At 55.8% G+C, this 24045-nt stretch overlaps 2 protein-coding genes across 2 annotated transcripts; both read right to left on the bottom strand.

Moving 5' to 3' along the window:
- Positions 1 to 8742: 8742 nt before the first annotated feature.
- Positions 8743 to 11585, bottom strand: FOXS1 (forkhead box S1). Its single transcript, XM_059895872.1, has one exon. The coding sequence runs from the start codon at positions 9993 to 9995 to the stop codon at positions 9003 to 9005; it is 993 nt and encodes a 330-aa protein (XP_059751855.1). The 5' UTR covers positions 9996 to 11585; the 3' UTR covers positions 8743 to 9002.
- A 138-nt stretch (positions 11586 to 11723) lies between these two features.
- Positions 11724 to 22277, bottom strand: LOC132348432 (interferon regulatory factor 4-like). Its single transcript, XM_059895870.1, has 8 exons — positions 21933 to 22277; positions 16513 to 16702; positions 16105 to 16205; positions 15204 to 15315; positions 15019 to 15084; positions 13874 to 14245; positions 13137 to 13255; positions 11724 to 12900 (listed from the first exon to the last, which is right to left on the bottom strand). Exons 1-8 carry the CDS (start codon positions 22161 to 22163, stop codon positions 12790 to 12792), a joined length of 1302 nt encoding a protein of 433 aa, XP_059751853.1. The 5' UTR covers positions 22164 to 22277; the 3' UTR covers positions 11724 to 12789.
- Between the last annotated feature and the right edge of the window lie 1768 nt (positions 22278 to 24045).

Raw genomic sequence — 24045 nt, 5'->3', positions numbered from 1 at the left:
ACCCAGTGTGTGATCTAGGCAAGTGGCTGCCCCCTTTGTGCCTCAGTTTGCTCATCTGTAAGAGGGAGGGCACAGCACCAGCCAACATTTAGGGGTGACATTACTGTGTGTCAGGCTCTATTTAAGTGCTTGTATGTCTATTAACTCATTTATGAGGTCATGAGGTAGATATTATGATTATTCCTCTTTTACGGAGGGGGAAACTGAGGCTTAGAGAGGGGAAGGAACTTGAAGGTTTTTCAACAGGTCAGAAGCTGGGGCTTGAACTGGCCTCTTCTACCTCCCATAGCAAGGCTCTGCCCGCAAGCCCACTCTGCTTCTCACCGAACAAGGTGTAAGCAGAAAGCAGAGTCTCCAGGCGGAGCCAGAGGTTTGGGCCTGCAGTGGCGGGGGTCCTCCAGGAGGCCTGGGGGAGACAGCTGTTCTCCGGTCCCTCCCATGGGCCCCAGCCCGCCTCACCCCAGGCCTGTAAGGCAGGGGAGGGGCTCCATCTGCTGGAGGGGGCAGCCCAGAGGGCAAGAGAGCTTAACCCCAATAGGGTGCAGCCTTTCTGGCTGTGAGGACAGCTGACTCAGAAGTGGGACTGGCTTAAGGGGGGCAGCTGGTCTGCCTGCTGGGGGCTTATTGGTTCCAGCAGGAATGGCAGTAACAGCAGCTCACGTGCACTGAGTGCTTGCAGGGTGCAGCTCTGGCCCAGCTCTGTGTGTTCACGTGACTCTGCTTCCAGTGACCCTGCACGGTGGGCAGTTGTGTTATGTCCATTTCTCCGATGGGGCAGCCAAGCCTCAGGGAGGCTAAGCCATTTGCTCAGGGTCACACAGCTAGTCAATGGCAGAGCCAGGATTTGTACCCAGACAGTCTGGGCCAGAGCCCCTGCTCTTAACCACCACACTATCTGCCTCTGAGAAATCTTGGACGGAGACCTTGACCGTTCATCCTTCCACCCCCTGCTTCCATGAATATTGGCCTGGAGGGCAAGGCCAGGTCCTCACCCCCACCCCTGCCCTGTTCCAGCAGATGGGTGCGGAGTCCCCCTACAGCAGGTGCCACATGGGGCAGGGTATGGGGGACTTTGGAATCTGAGCCTGCTGGGGCTTGCACTTGGGGCTTGGGGGGCCTGGGGAGCCTGGCTTAGGCTCTTGGTGGGAGATGTGCTTATGGGCAAGGCCTCTAGGGCTGTTGATCCCTGCCTGCCTGTCCGCCCGCCACCTGCTAGCTGGGCCAGGCCTGTGGTTTCCTCTGAGTTCTCTCAGCCTTGCTGGCCCCCGCCCAGGCTGAGCCTCGGCCACACAGCGTGATGATGAGGGATGAGTCACCACCATAGTGGAGGGGTAAGGAAATGAGGTCCAGCCAGCACAGAGATCCAGGGCCTGGATCCAGCTAGGGAAACCGAGGCCAAAATGAGAAGTCTCTCCAGCAGAGACAGCAACAGCTGGGACTAGAACCCAGGACTCCCGACTCCCAGCCCAGGCCTCAATTTCCTCCTCTATAAAATGCAAATGACAACGTCAGCTCCACTGTCCTCTATAAAATGCAAATGACAGCCTCAGCTCCACTGTCCTCTGCCACTCTGAGGGCCATTGTGACAATCCAGAGATGGGATAGGGTGCTCATTCACCCTATTTCACAGGTGAGGAAACAGGTTCAGAGAGGGAAAGTGAGCTGCCCAAGGCCACACAGCAAATTAACATGTCCTGGGAAGGAAGCCCACCCAGAACCATGGAACAGGGCTGACCACTGCCTCTGTCCCTATCTGCTCCTGGGAGCACATCTTAGAAAGCTCTTTTTGATTCATCAGGTGCCTCCTTTGGGCCTCCCCTAGTCCCTGGAAGTAAAGGATATGGACTCAACAATATGGATGGGAAATGATGGGAGTTCAGAGAGAATTTGCTCCCCCAGGGCCACAGAGCACACCCAGGAGAAAGCTGGTGTGGCAGCCCCTGGGGTGGGACTGAGTCTCAGTCTTTCTGTAGGCTGGGGCCCAGCCCCATGACCTGCACTAGCACTCCCATTCCCAGCAGCCTCGGAGCCACCCGAGAGAGGGAGTGGATCCACGCTCGTTTGGGCCCGCCAGCTGGAGCCAGAGCCAGGACCAAAGCTCCAGGTCTGGGTCTGGGGTTCTGCCAGTCCCGGGCAGCCGACGGCAAGCATCCCCTGCCCCTTCCTTGGTGTGCCCTGCCCACCCCGTGCCTGTGTTGTGGGCTCCCCCTGAACGGCGCCCGTCACAATGCCGATGCTGTAACCTTCCCTGCAAGGTGCTCTGTGCCCCATGGGGCCAGGGCCACGAGCTGCTCCTGCACAGTGTCCTGGTCCCCCCTTGTGGGCTCAGAAGGGTTAACACCCTCAACAGGACGGCTCCTCCCGACGGGTCCCAGCCCAGAGAGCGTTCCTCCAAGACTATTTCCTGCCTCTGGGCCTTGGCCAGGCCCACAGTGACCACCCCCATGGGTCTGAGGCCGCATCTGGTTTGGATTACACCAGGGCTGGTGACGTTGCCTTTTCCTGTCGGCGTCCAGTGGCCTCGAATTCCACTGGCCACCTTGGACCCAGCAGGGCAGCTGTGGGAAAAGATTCAGCCAGTGACAGGGCTGCCCCGAGGGTGTGAAGCAGCCAGGGCTGTCCTGAAGGATGTGCCCACCTGGACCAAGCGCCCGCTCATGCAGCTGCCCACACACCTGTTCCTTCCTTCACTCTAATGGGTGTTATTTACTGAGCACCAGGCACAGCGCCAAGTGATTCCCATGTATGCACTCATTTCATTTCCCCCCATGAGTGGGTATTTCCTTATCAGCTGTTCACAGATGAGGAAACTGAGGCACAGGGAGGTGATGGACAAGTCCATGGGTTCCCAGCCAGTAAATAGTGGGGTCAGGATGCAAAGCAGGTGGCCTGACTTCAGACTCATCCAATGACTTCACAGCTATTTCTTGAGCCCCTTTTCTGGGCCTGGCCTTAACCCAGAGCCTGGAGATGAATTAGTCATGGTCTCGGTCTTCAGGGAGTTCACAGCATCTGGAATCCCAGGGGTGGGAGGTTGGGGATCATGGTGAAGCTGGAAGGGCGTGGAAGAAGACACTAGCTCCTATTCTCTCCTCTCCAGTGGGAGTGACAGTCAAGCTGAGAGCAAATAAGGACCAGGCCTCTTCCAAATAGTGTGTGCTGGGGGTAGGGGGTGTTCTAGGCAGCTCCAAAGACTTGGAGCTGAGAACAACCTTGTCTTGGAGCATCCCAGGGGGCTTTTGCATATGAGGAAGCAAGGAGTAAGTCTGGAGAATTTGGTGGGAGTCTCAAATGCCAGGCTGAACCGGGGCCATAGGGAGCCGTGGAAGGGTTTTGAACGAAGGAGGGACATGATCAGATCTGTGGTTTAGAAGGATCCCTGCAGCCAGGGATGTCAGTGAGGGAGAGACTGGAGGCAGGGAGGCCAGAGGGAGGTTGGGCCATGTCTGCTTGAGGGGCTGTGAGGATTGTGGGAACAGGAGGTGGGAGCTGCAGACCTCATACACTGCCAGGGAGACAGGCTGATGACAGAGAGACTGGGTGCAGGTCAGGCAGAATGGGGTTCACATCTACTTATTTGCCCTCTCTAAGCCTCAGTCTCCTGTCTGTAAAATGGGATAATAGTACTTGCCTCCCAGGGTCAATGCAAAAGTGACATGAGATGTGCAGATCGAGCACCTGGCCAGGCTGCTGAGCTTATGCTTGTTCCACAACTATTTCTCCAGCCCCTGCTTTGTTCCAGACACTGTTCTAAGTGCTGGGGACGAGCAGCCAATAGACAAAAACCCCTGGCCCGGTGGAGTTTCCTTCTGTTGGGAGACAGACCCTGGACAGCAATAATGAACTTAGAGCGTGTTGGTGGGGTGGATGGGGGATGTGGTGGTCAGGGAGGCTTTTCTGAATGGAGACTGAAGGGCAAGAGGGAGTGAAGATCAGTCCAGGCAGAAGGACTAGCAAATGCAAAGGCTGTTTGGAGTGGGGGCGGGGAGGGCAGGAGCAGCTGAAACCAGATCACACAGGCCTGTAAGGACTTGGCCTTTGGCTCTGAGTGAGCCAGGAAGCCCCTGGGGGGTTCTCTGAGATTTAATCCATGGCAAATGGATTTATCCATTTATCCACTCAGCAAATCTTTATTGAGGGCCTGCTATGCCAGCCAGTGGGTTAGGGAAGTGGATAAATTGAGTAAGGCAGACCCAGCCCCTGCCCCCAGAGGCTTATGACACAAAGGCAGAGACAAGCAAAAGGGAATGCACACAGAGATGCAGAATTCCACATTGCAACAGGTGCCGGGTGGAGGAAACAAATAGCATGCAGAGGTGGAGAATCTAGAGGCATCCAATCAGATAAGGAGGTGAGGGGAGGCTTCTCCGAGGAGGTGATGTTTAACTTGGGCTCTGGATGCTGAGAAGTCAGCCAGTGGGGAGTGAGCATTCCAGGCCGAGGGAACAGCAAGTGCAAAGGCCTAGAGGTGGAAACACTCACCGAGGAGTCAGCTGCCTTAACTCAGCTTGGGAGGGTGAGCCTCCTGTTTGTGTCCCGGAGAGACCAGGGCACTGGAGGACTGTGGTCTGGCGGAGGCAGCCCTGGCCTTTCCAGGGGCCACAGGCAGGGTTCTGGCGGACTGTGGGACTAAATGGGACTCTGGTCTGTTTTTAGCCTGGAACCACTTCCTTCAGCCCCACCAGCTGCCTCCCTGAGTCACCACCCAATTACCAGCAGGGCAGGAACAGGGCATTAGGCACCTCGGGGTCTGGACCTGCGGAGAAGGAGGTTTTGCCGTGTGCAACAAATGGGCAGAGAGGACTGGGCTGAGGGTACAAGGCCCTCCAGTGGGGCTGTTTCACGTTCCAGTAGTTGACGTACACTATTATATTAATTTCAGATGTCCCATTTCATTCGTGTTGACTGAATTGTACACATATTGTGCAAGGTGAGGTTTCCCGCATGCCGGTCCTGGGGGCTGAAATCATTGCCCCATTTTACAGATGAAGAAACTAGTACTCGGAGAAGTGAATCTACTTGCTCGAGGTCACACAGCAAGGAAGTAAAGATGCCAGGAATTGAATCCAGAGCTTTGCGTACATAACAACCTTCCCTCCCCCTGCATCTTCCCACCTCTACAGCAGCTAGACCTTCCTGGTGGGTAAATCACATTAAGAAGACAAGCCCCCAGTGCCCAAATATTTATTTTACTTAAACACTTAAATTGCTGTTTCCATGTGTCAGATCCTGTTCGAAGCACTTTGCAAGTATTAATTCATGTAATGCTGACAACAATCCCATGGATATAGGTACTGTTAGTGTCCACATTTTTTAGATGAGGGAAACCCAGAGAGGGGAAGCAACTTGCTCAAGGTCACACAGCTAGGAAGTGACAGCTGGGATCTGAAGCCAGTCAGCTGGAGTCCAGAGCCCCTGCTCTTAGCTGCTGTACCTACTGCCTCTGGGAGCCTGGCCTTTCAGGGGTGGTGGGAGGCGATGTTTTGGCTGAGGCCTGGATTCCTGAGTTTGTACACTCCCAGTAGGCAGACATGCCAGGCTGGCCGACACAACCTCCCCCCACCGTCTTCCTCATTTCTGTGGTGGCCTCAGAGTGCCCGCCCGCCAAGGGAGAGCGTCTCCCCACCCTGGCCCAGGCGCTGTCTGGGGTGTGGGAAGGAGCTTGGAACTCCGGGCAGTGGAATGCCATAAACCAGGGAAGGAAGCGGGTGGGCGGAGAGGCGCAGGGAGATAAGATGTGGAGGGTGGAGGAGCCGCTGAGGAAGGCCCAGCCCTGTGGGTGGGGGTAGCCTCCCTGGAGGCAGAGAGAGCAGAGACCAAAGGACCAGCAGGTGAAGAACTTCCTGACAGCCCTTCAGAGCTGCCAAACTTGGGCGGGAAGGGGCCGGCTCTGAAAGCAGCAGGCTCCCCTTTCCTGGAACCCCCCCACGTGATGTGAACTGCTTGGTGTAGAGGGGATTCAGAAATCAGGCAGGAGACGCCCTTTCAACTCCGATATTCCAAGAATCTGAGCTGCTGTGATTAAAAACTCTGGAATATTCTGAAATACCACTGATCCTACCATTTTAGATTTCGATTTAGCCTAACTCTACAAGGCCCCGCGGCACCCTCTTTTGCTCTGACCTGCTGAGGAGGAGCAGGGGCTGGGATCCCCTCCTGGAGACAGACCAGCCTCCGGTGAGGAGAGTCAGATGGGGTGGCCCCTGTCCCCTAAGAGCTCTACAGTTAAGGCAGCAGAGGGGTACTCCTGCCCTGCTGTGTGACCTTGGGCATGTCACTTACCTTCTCTGGCCTCAGTCTCTCCATCTGTGCCGAGGAGCTTTCTCTGGGTCGGCCCAGCTTAGGCATTCCGAATCTCTGCTAAACACTGTCCACCCCATCAGGTGGGGGTGGCCAGGCCAGAGGCAGGGGGTGTCTGTTGGTCATGGAACGAATGTGAGGGCAGGAGGCCCAGTGGGTGGGGTCCCCAGGCTGGGCAGCAAGCAGAGGGCAACATGAGATCATGGTGTCTGGGCCTCCTGGTCCAGTACCTCTGGGGATGGGATCCCTTCCAGGCTGTCCCCCAGGTTAGACCCTCCCTGGGATCCGGATTCAAAGAGTCAGGCTGCCCTTTCCCCTCACCCTGCAACCCCCTCACTGGGCAAAGGGAGTGAAATCAGGGCCCAGAGAGATGGGCACTGGTCCAGGCTCACACAGCAAGTCCAAGGCAGGCTCTGAGCTCAGGGCTCTGCTTAGGGACTGGGGCTGAGGGGACTGTCTTCACTTCTTGACTCTCTGGGGGGACCAGAGAGGGACATGGAGGGGGCTCATGCCCAGAGCTGAGTCTGTGCCTCTGGGTGCACTTGACCCCTCTGCATGTTCCCCCATCTCAAAGCGTGGGCAGGGGGTTGCAGCTTTCTTCCCCCCAGGCCCCCACCCCAGTTAGATGATCAACCTCATCGGGGGGTGGGCGGGGCAGGATGCAGAGGCCTGGGATCCCCGAGTCGGGTCAGCCTCCCCATCCTCCTACGAGCTCAGGACACAGGCTGGGAAGGGACTCGGGTCACCAGGTCTCCACAGGAATGCACCACAGGGAACAGTGCCCGGCAGAGGCCTCTTTCCCTGACCCAGCTGAGAAAGAACCCCCACCCCCCCGAATCTGTCCTTGTCTCCATAACTGTCTCTGCGCATCACACACACACACACTCACGTACACAAGGAGACGTACTGACCCACACAGGCACACACGGTGGTGCGAACCTCTCCTCACCCGTGCCCTGCACTCACGGGCCTCCATCCCCTCCCCTTTCAGCCACGAGGCTGCCTGAATGCGACAGGACAGACCCTCTTTCCCTCCCCCCATTGCTCCATGGGTTCCAGGCTGGGGTCCGGCACACACGGTAGGGAGGGTCCGCACAGCTGGCCGGGCATTCTTCCACCCCCTTCTGGCCTCACTGAGCCCGCACCCTGCAGGTGCCCCCTCCACCCCGGCTCTGGAGTCTGTGGGAACCAGACAGTTGGGTCTGTCCAGCCGGGCTCACTTCCTCCCAGGCCCCAGGGGACCTGCTGAGGGAGGAGGGAGCCACAGAGACTGAAGCCAGCGTGGCCGCCTGCCCGAGGGGGGTGTTTTGGAGGGGACTGGGCTGCCTGCCCAACGAAGGGGGTCTCCAGCCCCCTGAGCATCACCTCATGGGACATAAGACCCTCCAGCAAAGACCAGAAAGCATCCTTGGCCCCCCTTCTCTCCCTTCTCTCCTTCAGTCCAGGTGGGGGGACTGAAGTTCCGGAAGAAAGCCATCTGCCTCAGCAAGTCTGGTGTTGGAGGGTATGCGGACAGTGAGGTTTCAGGTCCCTAAGTCTGTTCCTCTGATGGGGGCCACGACTATACCCACTTCTCCTGCTTCCACCCAAGGGGGCAGCTAGAGAAGGCCAAAGGTCAAGGCTCAGTCTCTTCTAATCTGTGCCCAGGGTAGCCACCGCCTCCCCCCATGAGGGAAATGCTTTCTTAAAGAGTCACCAGGAGACCTCAGAGAGCTGGGGGCTCGGGGAGGTCTCCCAGTCACGCGGGAAATCCAGACAAGGGAAGTGTGCCTGCCTTTTGAACCTTGGGTTCCCTGTCTGTGCAAGGGGTGAGGGGTGGCTTTTTAGCCCTGGCATGCCAGGATTCAAAAAAAGCCCGCCTCCCTCTGGGGGGGCTCACCCTGTGGGTCACCCTGCATCCTCACGCAAACTGCAGGTAGGGGCGGGGGGTAGAGCCACACAGACCTGGTTTTGATTTCCTCTCTGCCACTCATTTGTCATTTGGAGCCGGAGCTAGTGAGCCCCAACTTCTTTGAGCCTCAGTTCCCACCACTGTTAAATGGAGATAACATTCCGTACCACCCAGGATTTGGTGAAAGGATATATACGAGCCCAGGACAGGATCACTGCCACAAATGGTCACAGTTATTGTGGCTGCTCATAATGTGAGGTGCTGAGTCACAGAGTTTGGGGCTGGAGAATCAGCCCCTTGGTCCAGCCCAGCCTCACTCCTGCCTGGTGTCTCTCCTGGTTGCATCCCTCCTCTCTCTCTCCCACTGCCCGCTCCCCCTTCCTCGGCCTTCCTGGGAAACTCCCTGAGAAAGTCTCCAGCAGGAGAAAGCCTCATGTGGGACATTTCTATCTGGGGTCCCCCGTCCCTGCCATACCACCCCACAATCATACGCCCCCCCACGGAGCCAGGTGTCCTGGCCCTCAGTCCCCAACCATCCAGCAAACTGACCCTCATCATCACACTGGCTTTATTGGCCCTGAGAGCCATAGAGTAAATCCCAAGGGGGCCCTGCTTCCCCCACCCCCAAGTCTGTCCAGAGACCCTGGGTGCTGGCTGAGTGTTCACCACTCCAATCTTGGCTTCCTGTCCCGGCTGTTGTGGGCTTGCCAGGCCTGTGTCCTTTGAGAGCTCCCCAGATCCTAGAGTCAGGCTCAACCTGGAGGGCGTAGCTGGCAGGGGCTCTGCAGGGACTGCCTGAGGCCGGCTGGCTTCACTCAAAGAAGAACATTCCTGGCGTCCGGTATAGGCAGGAGGTCAGCCCCAATGGGTAGCCGGAGCTTCCCTGGACAGGGAAGCTGCCTGCAACCCAGGGTTCCTTGGGGTCAGCTGGCAGGGGCAGCGGGGCCCGGAGAGAGGCTGGAGGGGTGGGTGGTGCAGGGGAGGGGGCTGCTGAGGCCAAGAGGTGCTCAAGGCCAGGATCAGTCCCCATGCAGAAATTCAGCGCCTGCAGCCGGCACTGGTAGCTGCTCCCGATGGTGGCCTCGGAGGTCAAGATGGGGGCAGGGGCCTTGCTAAACCCCTCAGCCTCAGAGAAGCTGGCAGAAAAGCCAAATGCGGGGCTCGGGGAAGATGAGGTGGCCACGGGGAGCTCCCCTGGACCTGCAGGCTTGGGCGTGGGCATCTCCTTGGGCTCCGAGGGTGGCCGAGGCCTGGCATTGGTGGCGGCCGGGCACACACTGGCTGGCAAGGCCCCCACCAGACCCCCAAAGCTTAGGCCCTTGGGTTCTGGCGGCTCCAGTGGGAACGGGCATTGCATGCCAGTCGCAGCGTCGGGGGCTCCTAGGTCCTGGCTGGTGGCTCGGAGGGGTCTGCGGCGCACCTTGGCGGGGCCCTTGGCGCCCTCGGCGCCTGCCCGTCGGGTGAAGCGCCGGCGTCGGCGCAGGAAGCTGCCGTGCTCGAACATGTCATGGCAGTCGGGGTCCAGCGTCCAGTAGCTGCCCTTGCCCGGTTTGCGATCATCACGGGGCACCTTGACAAAGCACTCGTTGAGGGACAGGTTGTGGCGGATGCTATTCTGCCAGCCGGGCCGGTTGTGGCGGTAGAAGGCAAAGCGGCCCATGATGTAGCGGTAGATGCCACTGAGCGTGGCCCGCTGCCCCGGTGAGCTCTGGATGGCCATGGCAATCAGGGCGATGTAGCTGTAGGGAGGCTTGGTCGGCTCGGCCGCAGGGGCCAGGGGCCCGGGTGGGGGCTGCTGCTGCATGCTGACCGGGCTGGCCAGGCTGGCGGCTGCCGGAACCGCGGGGGCCAGGCACGGTGTCCAGGGCTGGTGTCCGGCACAGCCTGCCCAGGCTGGTTAAAAGGCCCACTGGCCCAGCCTCCCAGCCTGGAAAGGCAAAAAGGGGTGGGCCCGCCAGGCTGCCCTCCCTTCTTCCCTCGCCCCCTCCCCCAAGGCCCAAGAGGGGCGGGCAGGAGAGGCCAGGATTGGGAAGCCGTGAGCAGCTGCCAGGGGTGAGGAGACGGGAGGGAAGGGACTGAGACCCTTAGCCCACATGTGCTGGCTGGTGGTGGCTGAGGAGGGACAGGATGTGAAACTGAGCGAGAGAGAGACGAAATAAAGAGAGATAGAGGCCGAGATGGAAAGAGAGTGAAAAGAGACAGAGAGACAGAGACAAAGAGAGGTGAGGACATAATAAGAGGGAGACAGGAACATACAGAGAAGATACAGGCAGAGACTTAAAGAGAGACAACGAGCAGAAATAGACAGAAAAAAGGGAGACAGAGAGCCAGCCCCACGCACGTGCACACAGAGTACAGAAAAAGAATCACTGAATGAGAGAAAGAAAGGAATCCACAAAGATAGAGAGGAGGAGGGAGATACACACACACACACACACACACACATTAATGAGAGAGGAGAGAGGTAGCATCTGTGTCTGAGCTGGAGAACAGGGAGTTCCTGTGAGAAAAGCCTCAGGGGCCTCTCAAGTCCCCACCTCCGGTTCCCCCTTTCTTTTCTCTTCCTCCTCCCAGGCCTGGGGTCTACTTTCTCCTCCCCACAGTGCAGAGCACTCGAGGTCACACTGTTCCCTGCCCTCCTAGCACTGGGGTCTACGAGGGGTGGGGCACCTAGGGTGGGGACGAGGGCCGGCCCAACCCGGTTTGCTGAGCCCTGGCGCCCTCTAGTGACTACTGTGGGGAGGACAGACATCTGGACAGAGCCATCCACCCTCCCAAGAGGCTCTCAACCAAGACCCTGGCTGAGCCTCCGTTTCCCATCTGTAAAATGGAACTGAAGACTCTGCAGCTGTTCGGGCTGTGGTGGGGATGCAACGGGCTCCCTTACACTGAATCCAGTGCCCTTTGAGAGCCTGGCACAGAGTAGGGGTTTGGGCATGACGAGGACTGTCACCCTGAACTGAGGCTCCCCGATAGCTGCAGCCTTGGGCCGAGGGTACAGCGAAGCCCAGAACAGACAGTCAAGCCTTCCGGAGGATGGGGCAGCCTCCTCCACACTCTCCCACCCACAAGTAACCAAGTCATCGGGCCCCTACTGTGTGCCACTCTCCATGCCAGGCCAGCTCCCCTCCCCTCTCGACATTTACTTCTCAGACCAACTCTGCTCCAGAGGCCTTGATAGCTTCTTTTGAGTAGATGAGGAATCTAAGGCTCAGAGAAGTTAAGTGACTTGCCTGAGGTGGCACAGCTAGTCAGTGACAAAGCTGTGATTTCAACCCAGAATTCTGTAACTCCTTAACACTACTCCTTCCGTGAGGGGCAGGGGTAGAGGACTGTCACTGGGCCCCCACTGGAAAACTGGCTGTGACCCCCAAGGGAATAGGGACCATGATTTGCTCTATCCCCAGTGTCCAGTATCTGCCTGGAACAGAGTAGGTGCTCAATAAACATTCATGGAATGAATTTTAAAACCAGTGATTCGACTGATTCTGTCCTTTATTGAATCATACAGGTTTCCCCCCATAAAAGTAGCTTATTAATGTGTCGCTAAAAGATTTATTATGTTGCCATCTGTAAAAGAATTCCTATAAATAAAGTCAGAAATCAGAAAAGGTAAAAGGTCTGATATCTGGGGTAGAAAACAGTGACTTTACTGACAGGGCAGGGTCACTGCCTTCATGGTGGAGAGGGTTCCCTCCCAATTCTCAAGGACTCCCTACAACCTAGAGTTTGCAAAGATTGGGGGGGCTTGGGCAGGGGCTGGACTCCTGGCTCCCACTTTGGCTTCTGTCCTAGGCCTGCCTCAGTTTCTCCAAAGACAGTATCTACTGGCGGTGGTTCAGTGGTTAGCATTTAAAGCCCCAGGTTCAGGCTAAGTCCTCTGCTTTGGGACCCCCTCCCCTCACTACTCCCCACCCACCCCAAAAGAAGAGAGACTTGTGGCAGGTGAAAGGAGGGTCTGGAAACTCACAGCCCCTCAGAGGTGGGGCAATTCTGTTACTGGTTGGGTTTCAGTCTAAACTATGCGGAGGATCTTATTATTGGTAAACTCAGCCCCCTTTTTTTTTTGGCCGCACCTGGGGGCTTGCGGGATCTTAATTCCCCCACGAGGAATCCCTCGAACCTGGGCCCCCAGCAGTGGAAGCACAGAGTCCTAACCACTGGACCACCAGGGAACTCCCAGTAAACTCAGCTTTAAGCAAACCTTATAATGGTTCAATTGCAGGTAAGGTCTGCTTTAGGTAAACCGCTATAGGCATGTCCGGCTCTTCACAAAAAGATGAAGTCTTGTTTCTGCCCTAATTGCTATTTCTGGAACCTCAAGGTCGAGTTTGGTTCCCAAGCCTGTCGCCCCAGGCCCAGGTGCCGGGCTGTCCGCTTACGCGCCTCCTTCCTGGGTTCCCGGGGCTCCATCTCACTGGCTGAGAAATTGAAGGCCGTGACTGGCTTCCGCTGTCTCAACCTGGGCGATGATTGAGGCGAGACCTAAAGATCCCTGGCTCAGCTGGGGCAGGGCTGGGGTGGGATCTGCACCCTGTGGGGACTGCTTTAGAGGGTACGGGAGGGGGAAACAGCCGCTCAGGGCCGACTCAGCTGCGTCAGCAGGTGAGTGACGCTGTCGGGGATGCGGGGCTGGGAACGCGCCATCGAGGCACCTGGCCGTGGAGCTTCGAGTGTAGGAGGAGCTCCCGCGCGAAGACTGGCTCCACCTGCGGGGTGGGGGTGGGGGTGGGGCAATGAGCCAACCTTCCCCTTTACCCACACCCTTTGTTGGGGGGTGGGCGGGAGTGACAGCCCCTCTCCACATGCATTTTACACGCAAGGTTTTCCAGATCAGAGGGTTGTAAGGGAGGTCCGGGGCGGAGCTAGGACTGGAGGGCGCAGTGAGAGGCCGTTCGGGGAGGCTGGAGGGTGTGGTTCTCCCCTGGAGTGGGAGGTGACTCACATGGGCCATAATGAGACGCTCCTCAGGCTGGTCCGGGGGCCCCGGGTACTCCTCGCCAAAGCACAGCCGGATCTGGTACTCGGGCTCCTGGCGACCATCCTGCAGGTGGGCTCTCAGTTCTATGGGCACCGAGACTGTGGGGTCTGGGCCAAGATGGGGCGTCCCACCTGGTGCCCACCTTGTGCTCACATCCTATGCCCACGTCCCGTAAGCCCACATCCCCATTGTGTGCCCATGCCCTATGCCCACTTCCACTCCCCACACCTGCCTCCTGTCCCACATCTGCTCCCACTTCTAGGTTTCATGCCCCGTGCCTCGTGCCCTATGCTCACTATCATGCCTTTATGCCCACCCCATGCCCACTGCCACTCACCTATGCCTATCTTGTGCCCAGTGCCCCCGATGCCCACCCTATGCTTAACGCCCTATGACAACACGTGCCCAAGTCCTATGCTTATGTCCCACACCCAGTGCCCCAGCCTGCCGCGTGCCTACACCTCTCATACGCCTATGTCTAATCTGTGCCCAGCCCTCCCGATGCCCATATTCGTTCCCACTCCCGGTGCGTCTGCGTCATGTCCTTTGTTTCCATGCCCACTCCAGCCCAGCATCGTCAAGTCCATCGCCCCGCGCCCACATCTCGTGTGCCCACTCTCCTCTGTCCGCCTTCCTTTGCCGACCCCTGTGCCCGGCCACTCCGCCCCGCGCCGCCAGCGGCCCCGCTGTCGCGCTCTTACCCGCGAGGAAGCGGCGCGTGTCGAGGAGCTGGCAGGTGCGCTCTCGCTCCAGTTTGTTGGGCCGCGCGCGGTGCGGGGCGAGCGGGCCGCGCCAGTACACACGGCCCTGGCACAGGCGCTTGGCGAAGACGCCCTCGGGCGCCACCCAGAGCAGCACTCCGCGCTCCAGGTGGGGCAGCAGGCGCCGCAGCACGCGGGCGCCGGGCGGCGGCTCCGGGAAACGAACCTGCGCGACGCGCGGCGGCGGCCCTAGCAGGAGCTCGGCGGCAGCGGCGGCCGCGCGCGGACTCAGGCTGCAGCCCTCGGCCGCGCGCGCTGTGGCTTCGCGCACCAGCTCCGCGCCATAGAAGAGTCGCACGTGCAGCCAAAAATCTGCGGGAAAGGGAGGGGGCGCGCGTCTGGCGTTGGCGGCGCCGGCTCCCCCTCCCCTCACAACAGGGCAGGGAACCCAGAGGTCACCCGGCCGCCACCTCGGGAATTTTTGACACTCCCTCCCTATAAGTAATAATAGTAATTCTAGTAGTAGTGGTGGTAGTAAATAATAGCAGCTTCCAGTATAAACAAACTAGTAGTTGAGCTTCAAAAGCATAGGGTCTGGGGCCATCAGTACAATGGGGGCATGACACTGACGCCCTCCCAGCCCGAATTTCTGGGATTCTGGGATTCTAGGAATTTCCTCCTGACAAATATTTAAATGCCGGTAGAAATAATCATAATAATAATAGCAACAACAACAACAAAACAGCAGCCTCCCATATGAAGAGCTAGCAGTAGGCTCAGTGGTTAGGGCTGTGGGCTCTACAGCCAGGCCCTTGGGTTCTAATCTCTCACTGCCCCTTAGGAGCTGTGATCTGACAGTAACTTTCCCAGGGTTACTAACTGTGTGATCTTGGGCAGGGTTCTTAACCTCTGTGTCTGGTTTCTGCATCTGTAAAATGGGGAGAATGGCAGTATCTATCTCACAGGGCTGTGGGGAGACTTAGAAGGATGCCTGGTATAAGCTAAGCCCTCAACAAATGTTAGCTGTTGTTATCTGGAGTCTGGGCTGGGTGCTTTGGGTGGGAGACAGAGGCTATTTGGCACCAACCCTAGGTCCTCCCCAGTTCTGCACAGGGGTCAGAGGAGAGGGCCTTCAGATTCCTTACCGGGGCTGCTGAAGTCCTCAGAAGGCGAGGGGCCCCAGGGGTGAGCAGGATCCTGAGCCTGGTACCCTGGAGAAGGAGGGGAAGCAGTAAGGCATCGCCTCACCCTGGGTCCCTCGACCCCTAGATCAAGGTCCTGGAAGAGGCCGGGGAGGAGGCAGGGGCGGGTGAGGAGACCCAGTCCTTACTGTGGTCAGCCAAAGGGCCTGGGGGCAGGGCAGCTGGTGGCAGGGAGTCCTGCTGGGCCAGCCTGGGGGGCTGCTCCTTGTCCTTATCCTCTGTGACTAATCTGGAGCCAACCTGAGCATCGGGAGAAAGGGTCGTGAGGGTGAAAGAGGAGACCTGTGGGCCACAGGAGCTTCCAGACAGTCTAAACTGGGGCAGAGGGAGGTCTGGGCAGACTGAAAGCCAGCCGGGCTTGATAGGGACTTTGAGGTTTACCCCGTAGAGTTAAAGAGAGAGTTGATGGGGTTTTTGGAGGTGAAGCTCATTGTGACAGGGAGAGAAAAGTGCTAGGAGTGAATGAGGAGATGGGGTGATAGAGCAATGGAATGGGGGCACTTGGGACAGTGGAATGAACCAGGCTAATGGGGAGATGGGAACAGAGGAATGAACCGCAGATGAAGGGGGAGAGGTGATGGGGTGGAGTAAGAGTGATACAGACAGTGATGGAGATAGAGATGATAGGGGTGATGGCAACAATGAGAGCTAGAGGTGATGCAGGTGAAGGGAATACAGCGATGGAAGTGGATCTGATGGGATGAGTGGGGACAGAGTGATTGACCCCATGATGACAGGGAAGAGGGGCTGAAATGGGAGAAAATAGGGCTGACACAGACAGAGTGATGGAGGTGAAGATGGTGGAGACGATGGGACAGAAATGATGGAGTCGAGGAGAATAGAATGGAGGAGATGAAAATGATGGCAGAGATGGAGTAGAGGCAGGAAGTAGAGCTGATGGATGGGAACAGTGATGGGCAGGAGCTGATGGAGAGGATGAGATGAATGTGCTGGAGATTATAGAGGGGGCGGTATGGGTACCAGGTGACTGGGCTAGCAAGGCTGTAGGGGCTGGAAGGACGCACTGACCTGCTCTTCTGTCTTGCAGGCCGGCTCTGTCACTTCTCCAGGGGGCACCTGCTGGCTATGAAGAATGCCCTCCTCTTTACAGGGAGCACAAGCCCTGGTAACTGGATGAAGCAAGAAATAGTCTGTGGTTTACTGGGCCCCAAGGGGAACCCCCTCAACCTTGTCTGAGGTGATCCCAGACCAGAGTAACCCAGCTCACTGCATGATCTCAGGCAAGGCCCACCTCTCTCTGGGCTCAGTTTCCTCCTTTTCGAATGGGGAGATAAACTGTAAGGTCCTTCTAGGTTTACCAGCCCATGAGTTTAAGCTCAATAAGCCCACCATTTCCCATTTTACAGATGGGCAATGTGAGGTCCTTATTGCCCAGAGAGCCATCCTCAGCTGCTACCTCCAGGGACAGGATGGTACCTGGGCTGTGGGCACCGTCAGACAGGAGCCGGTAGACCTTGTAGGGGTTGGAGATGTCCAGCTGGCTGCGCGAGCGCACCTCACAGAAGTCAGTGCTCTTGTTGAGGGCACAGCGGAGCCGTGTCTTCCAGGTGGAGGGGTCCTCCTTGTCAACGCCCTCTAGGTGCTTGCCCTTGTATATGGCCCAGGCCTGGGGATGAGCAGGGGCATTGGGGGAGGAATAGCGTGGGAGATGGGGATGGTGCCATGAAAAGGGATGAGGGCTGCCTTGCCTCCCACCCTTCTCTCTCTCTCCCTCTGTTCCTCGGCCCCTCCCTCCTTCCTTCTCTTCCTCCCTCCTTCCATCCAACACATATTCCTTGAGCTCCTGCTATGTGCCAGGCCCAAGTTAAGGACTAAATGGGGAACAACAAGACATACATGGTCCCTGTTCTCAAGGAACTCAAGTCTAATGGTAGAAGGCAACCGCAAATAGCTGAAAGGAAATAACTGTATTCCAAATTACGGATTGTGATAAATAAAAAAAATAATACGATGGGATATAAAATGCTGGCAGTGACTTGCTATCTGGAGAGCCATAAAACTAAATCCTTACCTATTGCCACAAACAAAGTGGACTCCAGATGATTAAAAAACCAAAAGTAAGAGGTAAAACGATAAACTTAATAGGAAATAATGTAGAAAATCTTCTAGGGACAGAGAATGCTTCTTAACCAAAATTTTAAAGGCATGAACCATAAGGCAAAAAAATTGCAATGTCTGAAATCAGCAAGGGGCTAAGATCTAGAACATACAGGAACTTCTGCAAATCAATAAGAAACAGAAAGCATTCCCTAAAGAAAAATTCTTATCAAAGGACAAGAATAGGTAGTTTACAGAAGAGGAAACCAGAAGCCCATGAACATAGGAGAAGGTACTGAAACTCATTACTGCCAGAGAAATGCAAATAAAAGTATGAGATATCACCTGTAAGCTTACAAAATTTAGCCAGTTGGATAAGCCAGTAGTTGGTTGGGATGTGGACACTGTTGGTGGGCATGGAATGGGAGCAGAGTTTCTGGAGGGCAATCAGGCATGCCTAGTCCAATTAAGTATAAGCATACCCTGTGAGCAGAAATTCCAGTTCCAAAGGAATTCTCGCATAGGCTCACGAGGGGACCAGGGCAAGCAGATCCACTGCAGAGTTATTTGTGTTCTGGAAAGCAAACTTGTGTCCATCCCTGGGAAAGTAGGTGGGGGAGTGCGTGTAATAGATGCCCACTATAGAGTCTATGCAGCATCTAGAAACAAATCAGATGGACAGAGAACAAGAATAGATCTTCAGAGCATGACCTTGAGTGAAATAAAAGTAAGACACAGAATGAGATCTATGACACAATTATGATGTATATAAGGTAAGAATACACACGAAACAGCAATGCCCACTTTGCAAGAAAACATACAAACCAAAGATACTCATTAAACACATTAGAATGACTGTTGTGGTAGAGGGACTAAATAAATAAGTAAATAATATGAGCGGCTGCTTTAGAGAGGGTGATCAGAAAAGGCCTCTTGGGGCTTCCCTGGTGGCTCAGTGGTTAGGGGCTTCCCTGGTGGCGCAGTGGTTAAGAATCCGCCTGCCAATGCAGGGGACACGGGTTCGTGCCCCGGTCCGGGAAGATCCCACATGCCGTGGAACGGCTAGGCCCGTGAGCCACAACTACTGAGCCTGCGCTCCGCAACGAGAGAGGCTGCGACAGTGAGAGGCCCGCGCACCGCGATGAAGAGTGGCCCCCGCTCTCCGCAACTGGAGAAAGCCCTCGCACAGAAACGAGGACCCAACGCAGCCAAAAATAAATAAATAAATAAATAAATTTATTAAAAAAAAAAAAAAAGAAAAGGCCTCTTGGAGGAAGTGGCATTTGGGCTGAAGCCTGATTGAAAAGAAGGATGGAGTCGGACAAAGAGCTGGGGGGAAGGCTGTACTAGGTAGAAGGAACAGCAAGCGCAGAGGTCCTGGGGTGGGAGAGATTCAAGGAAGGCCAGTGAGGCTGGAGCACAGTAGTCAAAGGGGAGGACAGTAGGAGATGTCTTGTTCGCATTGCTCACTTTCAGGGATGGGGGGCGGGGGATTTAACTGATAAATCACACTCAGTCATTGCTCTCGGAGATCCCAGGCTTAGTGGGACACCAGACTGAAAAGCCACAGTTCCTTTGTTGGTGTCTCTTGCCAGTGGTGAGACCTTTAAGGCTTGGTTTTGTTGTCTGTAAACTGTGCCAGTAATACCTAACCTCACCTGGTCGTGGCGAGTGTAAGATGAACGGTCTATGTAATGTGCTTAGCACAGCACCTGGCACACAGTGCTTATTTATTGCAGTACTTACTCATTACGTTAAGGATGCTCTAACTCAAAGGTAACCTGGGCTCAAGGCACAGGGTGTTATCACCATGATGAGAGAGGGATCTTTGGGGACACTGCTGTGCCCCTAAGCATTTAAAGTGGTGCCTGGCACACAGGAGATGCTCACTAAATATCTGTTGAATGAATCAAATTGGGCCTCGAAGGATAAATAGGAAGTTGCCAGGTGGAGTGACGTTCCCGGCAGGGGGAACAGCTTCAGCAAAGGCACGGAAGCGCATGATGCACGCGGGGGACAGTGAGCAGCCTGGAGTGACTGGAGCTGACGTGTGCATCTGAGGATATGTGTACTGTTGATTCTTGTTATTCATGGTAGTTGTGTTCTATAAAATTTACACAACCTCTGAGTTAGCAAACACTGAACCATCACTCCTAAGGGAAATACAAGGCTAGGTTCCTGCGAGCCTCTGGTCACCCCATTTTCATCAACTGGTCAATACCTAACCTTGTTCTATGAGTGTTTCTGTTGAAGGACGCCTTATTTAATATAAACTGTTCATTCATTAACAGTGAACTCATGGCCAACAACACTGTAACTCACGTCTGAAAGAAACTTACGGATGTCACAGCCTTGCTGTGCTCAGGAATACTGACAGCGCTTCAACACTGTGCAAGCTTGGGGGTCATTTTAAACAGTGAAATCACCAACAAAAAGCACAAAAATATTCAAAACGTGGACTAAATATTGTCTGCGAAAGGACACCTGTTTACAGTAGAAGAGCTGAAACTAGAGTTGTCACCTTGCTCAACCTCAGCTGGGAACATGCATGTTGGTGACAATTTTTTTTTTGCCATCCTGTGCATGTCTGTGAATGGCTGCAAAAGTGCCTTGAATATCGCTTTTGCGATTACATATAATTTTAGCGAGTAAGAGGATTTGTAAATATGGAATCTGTGAATAATGAGGATCAACTGTATGTGGTGGAGGGAGGGGAAGAGGAATTAAGGAAGAAGACAGATTGAAGCTGGATCATGAATGTCCTCGAAGGCCAAGCTTTATCCCGTGGACTTTGAGGCACCAGGAGGGCCTGAAGCCAGGGAGTCACGTGTGTCAGTGGTGGGTTGAGGGATGGGTCAAAGCAGCTCCAAAGAGGGACAGGGAGGGCCAGTCTCCAGAATCTCCCACTTCTGAACAGCACGTAGCCTTAAGGAGCAGGCCAGGTAACCACCTGTTCAACACTTACTGAACCAGTCTTCTGTGGGCCAGGCACTGTGCTCAAGGTCACCACCCATGGGCAGGTGGAGGAGGCAGGCTCATACAAGGCACTCATAATTCATAGGGAAAGCTGTTCAATGGCGGAAGCAGAAGGAATCAGGGATGACTGGGGAGAAGCACTGAGAGCTTCATAAATGCATTAAGCAAATGAAGGCATCAGGGAAGGCTTGTCTTTAGTAAGAGATGTTTAAGCTGAGCATGATGGGAGTTGGCCAGTGAAGGTGAAGAAGAGAGGGTGTTCCAGGCAGGGGGAACAGAATGTACAAAGGTCTCACGGTGAGAGAGACAGGAAGCATTTGGAGACTGAAAGAACTGTCTGGCTGGGTCTAAAGTTGGGGAAGGAGTGGAGAGAGATGGACAGAGGCCAGGGAGGAGCAGTTCATGCAGGGCTTTGAGGTCCTGGTAAGGAGTTGGGACTTTATCACAAGAGTAATGGGGAGCCATGGAAGGATTCTGAGTAGGGGAGTGCCAAGGCAAGATTTACATTTAGAAATATCCCTCTGGAGGACTGAGGGGAGAGCTGAGGGATGGGAAAGCAGGGCATTCAGTTATCCTGGTGAGAGATGGTGGGAATGGGTCCACGTAGATGGATGAAAGAGCAGTTCTGCAGTAAGAGCCAAAGGCCTTGGAAATGGATTAGAATGAGATTGCAGGAGAGGGAAGCGGCCAGGGTTCAGGTGCCTAGCTCTGGGGTCTCGGTGGCGATCGGTGCCATCTTCCATTTTGGGAAATACAGACGTTTGTAGGAGGGAGCTGACGAGTGTGGTATTAGGAGGTGCTGAGTTTGAGAGGTCTGGGCTGTCAGACCAGCAGGCTTGGGGCTTGGATGGGAGGCTGGGAACCGTTGGGCTCCACACTGAGGCTGTGGAAGGGGAGAGTGGGACGTGAGGAGGGAGGTCCAGGAGAGAGTGCTGAGAGCCCCAAAAGAGGAGAAGAAGGGATGGAGGCTCAGAAGCAGGGGCCAGAAGGTAGGAGGAAAAGAGGTCAGGGCTGGAGTGGGGAGGGGACACAGATTCTGGAAACCAAGTGAGACTGTTTCAAGGAGGAGGGAGGGTCCACTAGACCCACCCAGGGGTCCAAGAAGATGATAGTGATGGCATCCTTGGATTTGGCAATTAGAGACATTAGCAGGAGGGAGAGAAACCACACTGTGGGGGGGGGGAGGAGCTGGGGGGGGTGGTGTGAGTGAGGGAGTTGGTGTCCAGAAGACCCTTTCTAGGTGCTTCACCCTGTGAAAGGAGAGGGGAGGCCAGAGAAACAGGAGCTGGAGACGGCTGTGGTGTTTGGGATGGTGGCGGTGGCCTGGGATGCGGTTGGTTGCTTATTGCTCATGGGAGAGATTCCAGAGTGTCAATCTTGGTGGGAAAGAGCCAGTTTGGTGGAAGTTAATGGTGTCCAAGGAAAGGGAGGGCATCCCTGGAGGAGGTCCCTGAGAAGGGCTGGTGTTGGAAAGCACAGAAAATGTCCTGAAGCTGCTGGGGTTAACAGTTTAGGGGTGGGAAGTGGAGGGAATTTCCATCGGTGGCGGTGGCATCTAATTTCCTCATGGAGAGGCAGGAGAGGTCCCCTGAGGGGTGGGGATGGTGCAGGTTATGCAGCCCTTGTCTGATTCTCTTTTAAGAGGGTGTGGGAGGGTCTCCCATGTATAGAGAACACTACCCTCAACCTAGAGACAACTGAGGTTAAGGGCTGAACCTGTGGCCCGAGGTTACAGTGTGTCGGGTCGGTTCCGGACTCTGCGACCGTGTGCGCGCAGAGCCCTCCCGGGCCGGGCCGGCGACCCCCGGCCCCCGCCCCCTTACCCTGAAGAGCGCCGCGTCCTGCTGCGCCTGGTAGCCCTGCTTGGCTGCGTGCTTCCAGGGGATGCGGAAGAGGGTCTTGCCCGCGTCCTCCCAGCGCAGCCCGGCGTAGCGCCCGCTCTCGATCTGCGCCACCAGCCAGTCGCGGAGGCGCAGGGGACCCCCGGCCCCCGCCATGAGTCGCCTGCTGTCGGGGACCCTCCCTTCGTCCCTCCGCCATGGGTCGCCGGCCATCGGGGACGCAGTGCTCCGGGGACCAGGTCTGGGGAGCGCGGCGGCCGGACCCCAGCGCGACAGGGGATCGCGGGGGCCACCTGGACGGCGCGTGGAGGCGGCGAAAGCGAAAGTCTGGGCGGGAGGTTTCACTTTCCTTTCTGCTCCCCAGAGGCCCTGTCGCCCCTCCCCGTGTCGCCTGGCCTGGAGGGCGTCGGTCCTCACGTAGGGGGCAGCTAGAGGCACCACCAAGACCCACTGAAGGGTACGGGGTGGGGTAGCCCGGTTTCTGCTCATCCCTGGAGGGGGGCCCCCTAAGGGCGCTCAGAGGCGTCCCTTGCACCATCCCTGCACCTGTTTTCTGCTCTTCCCAGCCTACCGGAAACTTAGTCTCTTTCCAGGACCTGGACTGTAGAGGTGGGAAAAGCATAGTGCTTCTCAGACTAACTCCCAGTAGAATTGGGAGGCAGAGACTGGTTTAAAATGCATACTCCTAGCCGCCATCCCAGACCTGAAGAATCAGATTTTCTGGGTAAGAAGTCCAGGAACGTGCATTTTAAACAAGTCCCCCCATGGGATTCTGATCCAGGTGGTCCATGGGTCACCCTTGGAGAAATATTTCCTTAAATATTGGGAGTCCCTTTCTGACTGCTCACCACGGTGCTGGGCCTGGCTGAAGCCTTTCCTGCAGTGTCTCAGTTGGTTCTCACAACAGCATGTGAGAGGAGTGTAATTACCTACTTTGTTAAGAGGACTGAGGTCACAGAGCTAGTGCCTGGGGGAGCCAGAATCTGAACCCAGGACTCTCTGCCCCCAGAGCCCAGGAGCCTGAACAGTGCCCCCCACTGCCTCCCAACAGCTGCACCTGGAGTTTATGGATTCCAGGTGGGGTCCGTGACCCGCCCAAAGTGTCTGCAATTGTTTCATCTCTATGCATTTTTCTAGGGTTTGTATCTTTCATTAAATTGTCAAAGGGGGGTTGTGATATGAAAGAGGTCAAGTAGCTCAGACTGCTCCACCCTGGCTGTGTACCTGGGGAAACTGAGGCTCTGAGAGGGAGAAACCACCCCTCACTGCAGGGAGCACCGAGCTGGATGGCCAGCCGGTGTTGACCAGAGGCTGGGAGCACTGTCCCTCATGTGTACCTGTCCGGGGCCTTGCTTCATGCTCCCCACCTCTGTCCTCATATGGCAGCAGCCACCCAGCTCTGACACTTCTACAGTCACAGCCAGGATTCAAACTCAGAGCTGTAGGGCTCTGATGGGGCACAAAAAAGTTCATATGATTAAATACAAGAGTATGGGACTTCCCTGGTGGTGCAATGGTTAAGAATCTGCCTGCCAATGCAGGGGACACGGGTTCGATCCCTGGTCCAAGAAGATCCCACATGTCACGGAGCAACTAAGCCCATGCGCCACAACTACTGAGCCCACGTGCCACAACTACTGAAGCCCGTGCGCCTAGAGCCTGTGCTCTACAACAAGAGAAGCCACTGCAATGAGAAACCCGCACACCACAACGAAGAATAGCCTCCGCTCGCCACAACTAGAGAAACCCTGTGCGCAGCAGCGAAGATCGAACGCAACCAAAAATAAAATTAAAAATAAAAAAATAAATACAAGAGTAATAATTACATCTAAGCAGGAGTCTTGATTGTGTCAGGCAATCTCTTCATTTTTTTCTGGGGGGGTAAGCAGAGTCATAGTAATGACAAGGATGGGATCCGCAGCCAGACTGCCTGGATTCAAATCCCAGCCCCACCACTTGCTAGCTGACCAGCTACTTCACAGGGCTGCTTGGGGATTCAATGAGATGCAGGTAAAGTGTTTGGCACATTGCCTGGCCCATAGTGAGTGCTCAATAAATGAGTGGTATTATTGCTGTTATTGAGCCAGAGTGTGGC

This window comes from Balaenoptera ricei, chromosome 15 (assembly GCF_028023285.1).
Source record: "Balaenoptera ricei isolate mBalRic1 chromosome 15, mBalRic1.hap2, whole genome shotgun sequence".
NCBI classification, from domain to species: Eukaryota; Metazoa; Chordata; class Mammalia; order Artiodactyla; family Balaenopteridae; genus Balaenoptera; species Balaenoptera ricei.
Note: the sequence above shows the minus strand (reverse complement) of the source record. Positions and strands in the feature narration are given on the sequence as shown.

What these genes read in the sequence shown, in the direction of transcription:
- FOXS1 (XM_059895872.1), bottom strand. Translation starts at nt 9,995, where the DNA reads ATGCAGCAGCAGCCCCCACCCGGGCCCCTGGCCCCTGCGGCCGAGCCG.
- LOC132348432 (XM_059895870.1), bottom strand. Translation starts at nt 22,163, where the DNA reads ATGGCCGGCGACCCATGGCGGAGGGACGAAGGGAGGGTCCCCGACAGC. An exon ending in AGGACGCGGCGCTCTTCAGG is followed by an intron (nt 16,703 to 21,932) that starts GTAAGGGGGCGG and finishes GCTCATCCCCAG; the next exon opens with GCCTGGGCCATATACAAGGG. An exon ending in TGACGGTGCCCACAGCCCAG is followed by an intron (nt 16,206 to 16,512) that starts GTACCATCCTGT and finishes TGCTTCATCCAG; the next exon opens with TTACCAGGGCTTGTGCTCCC.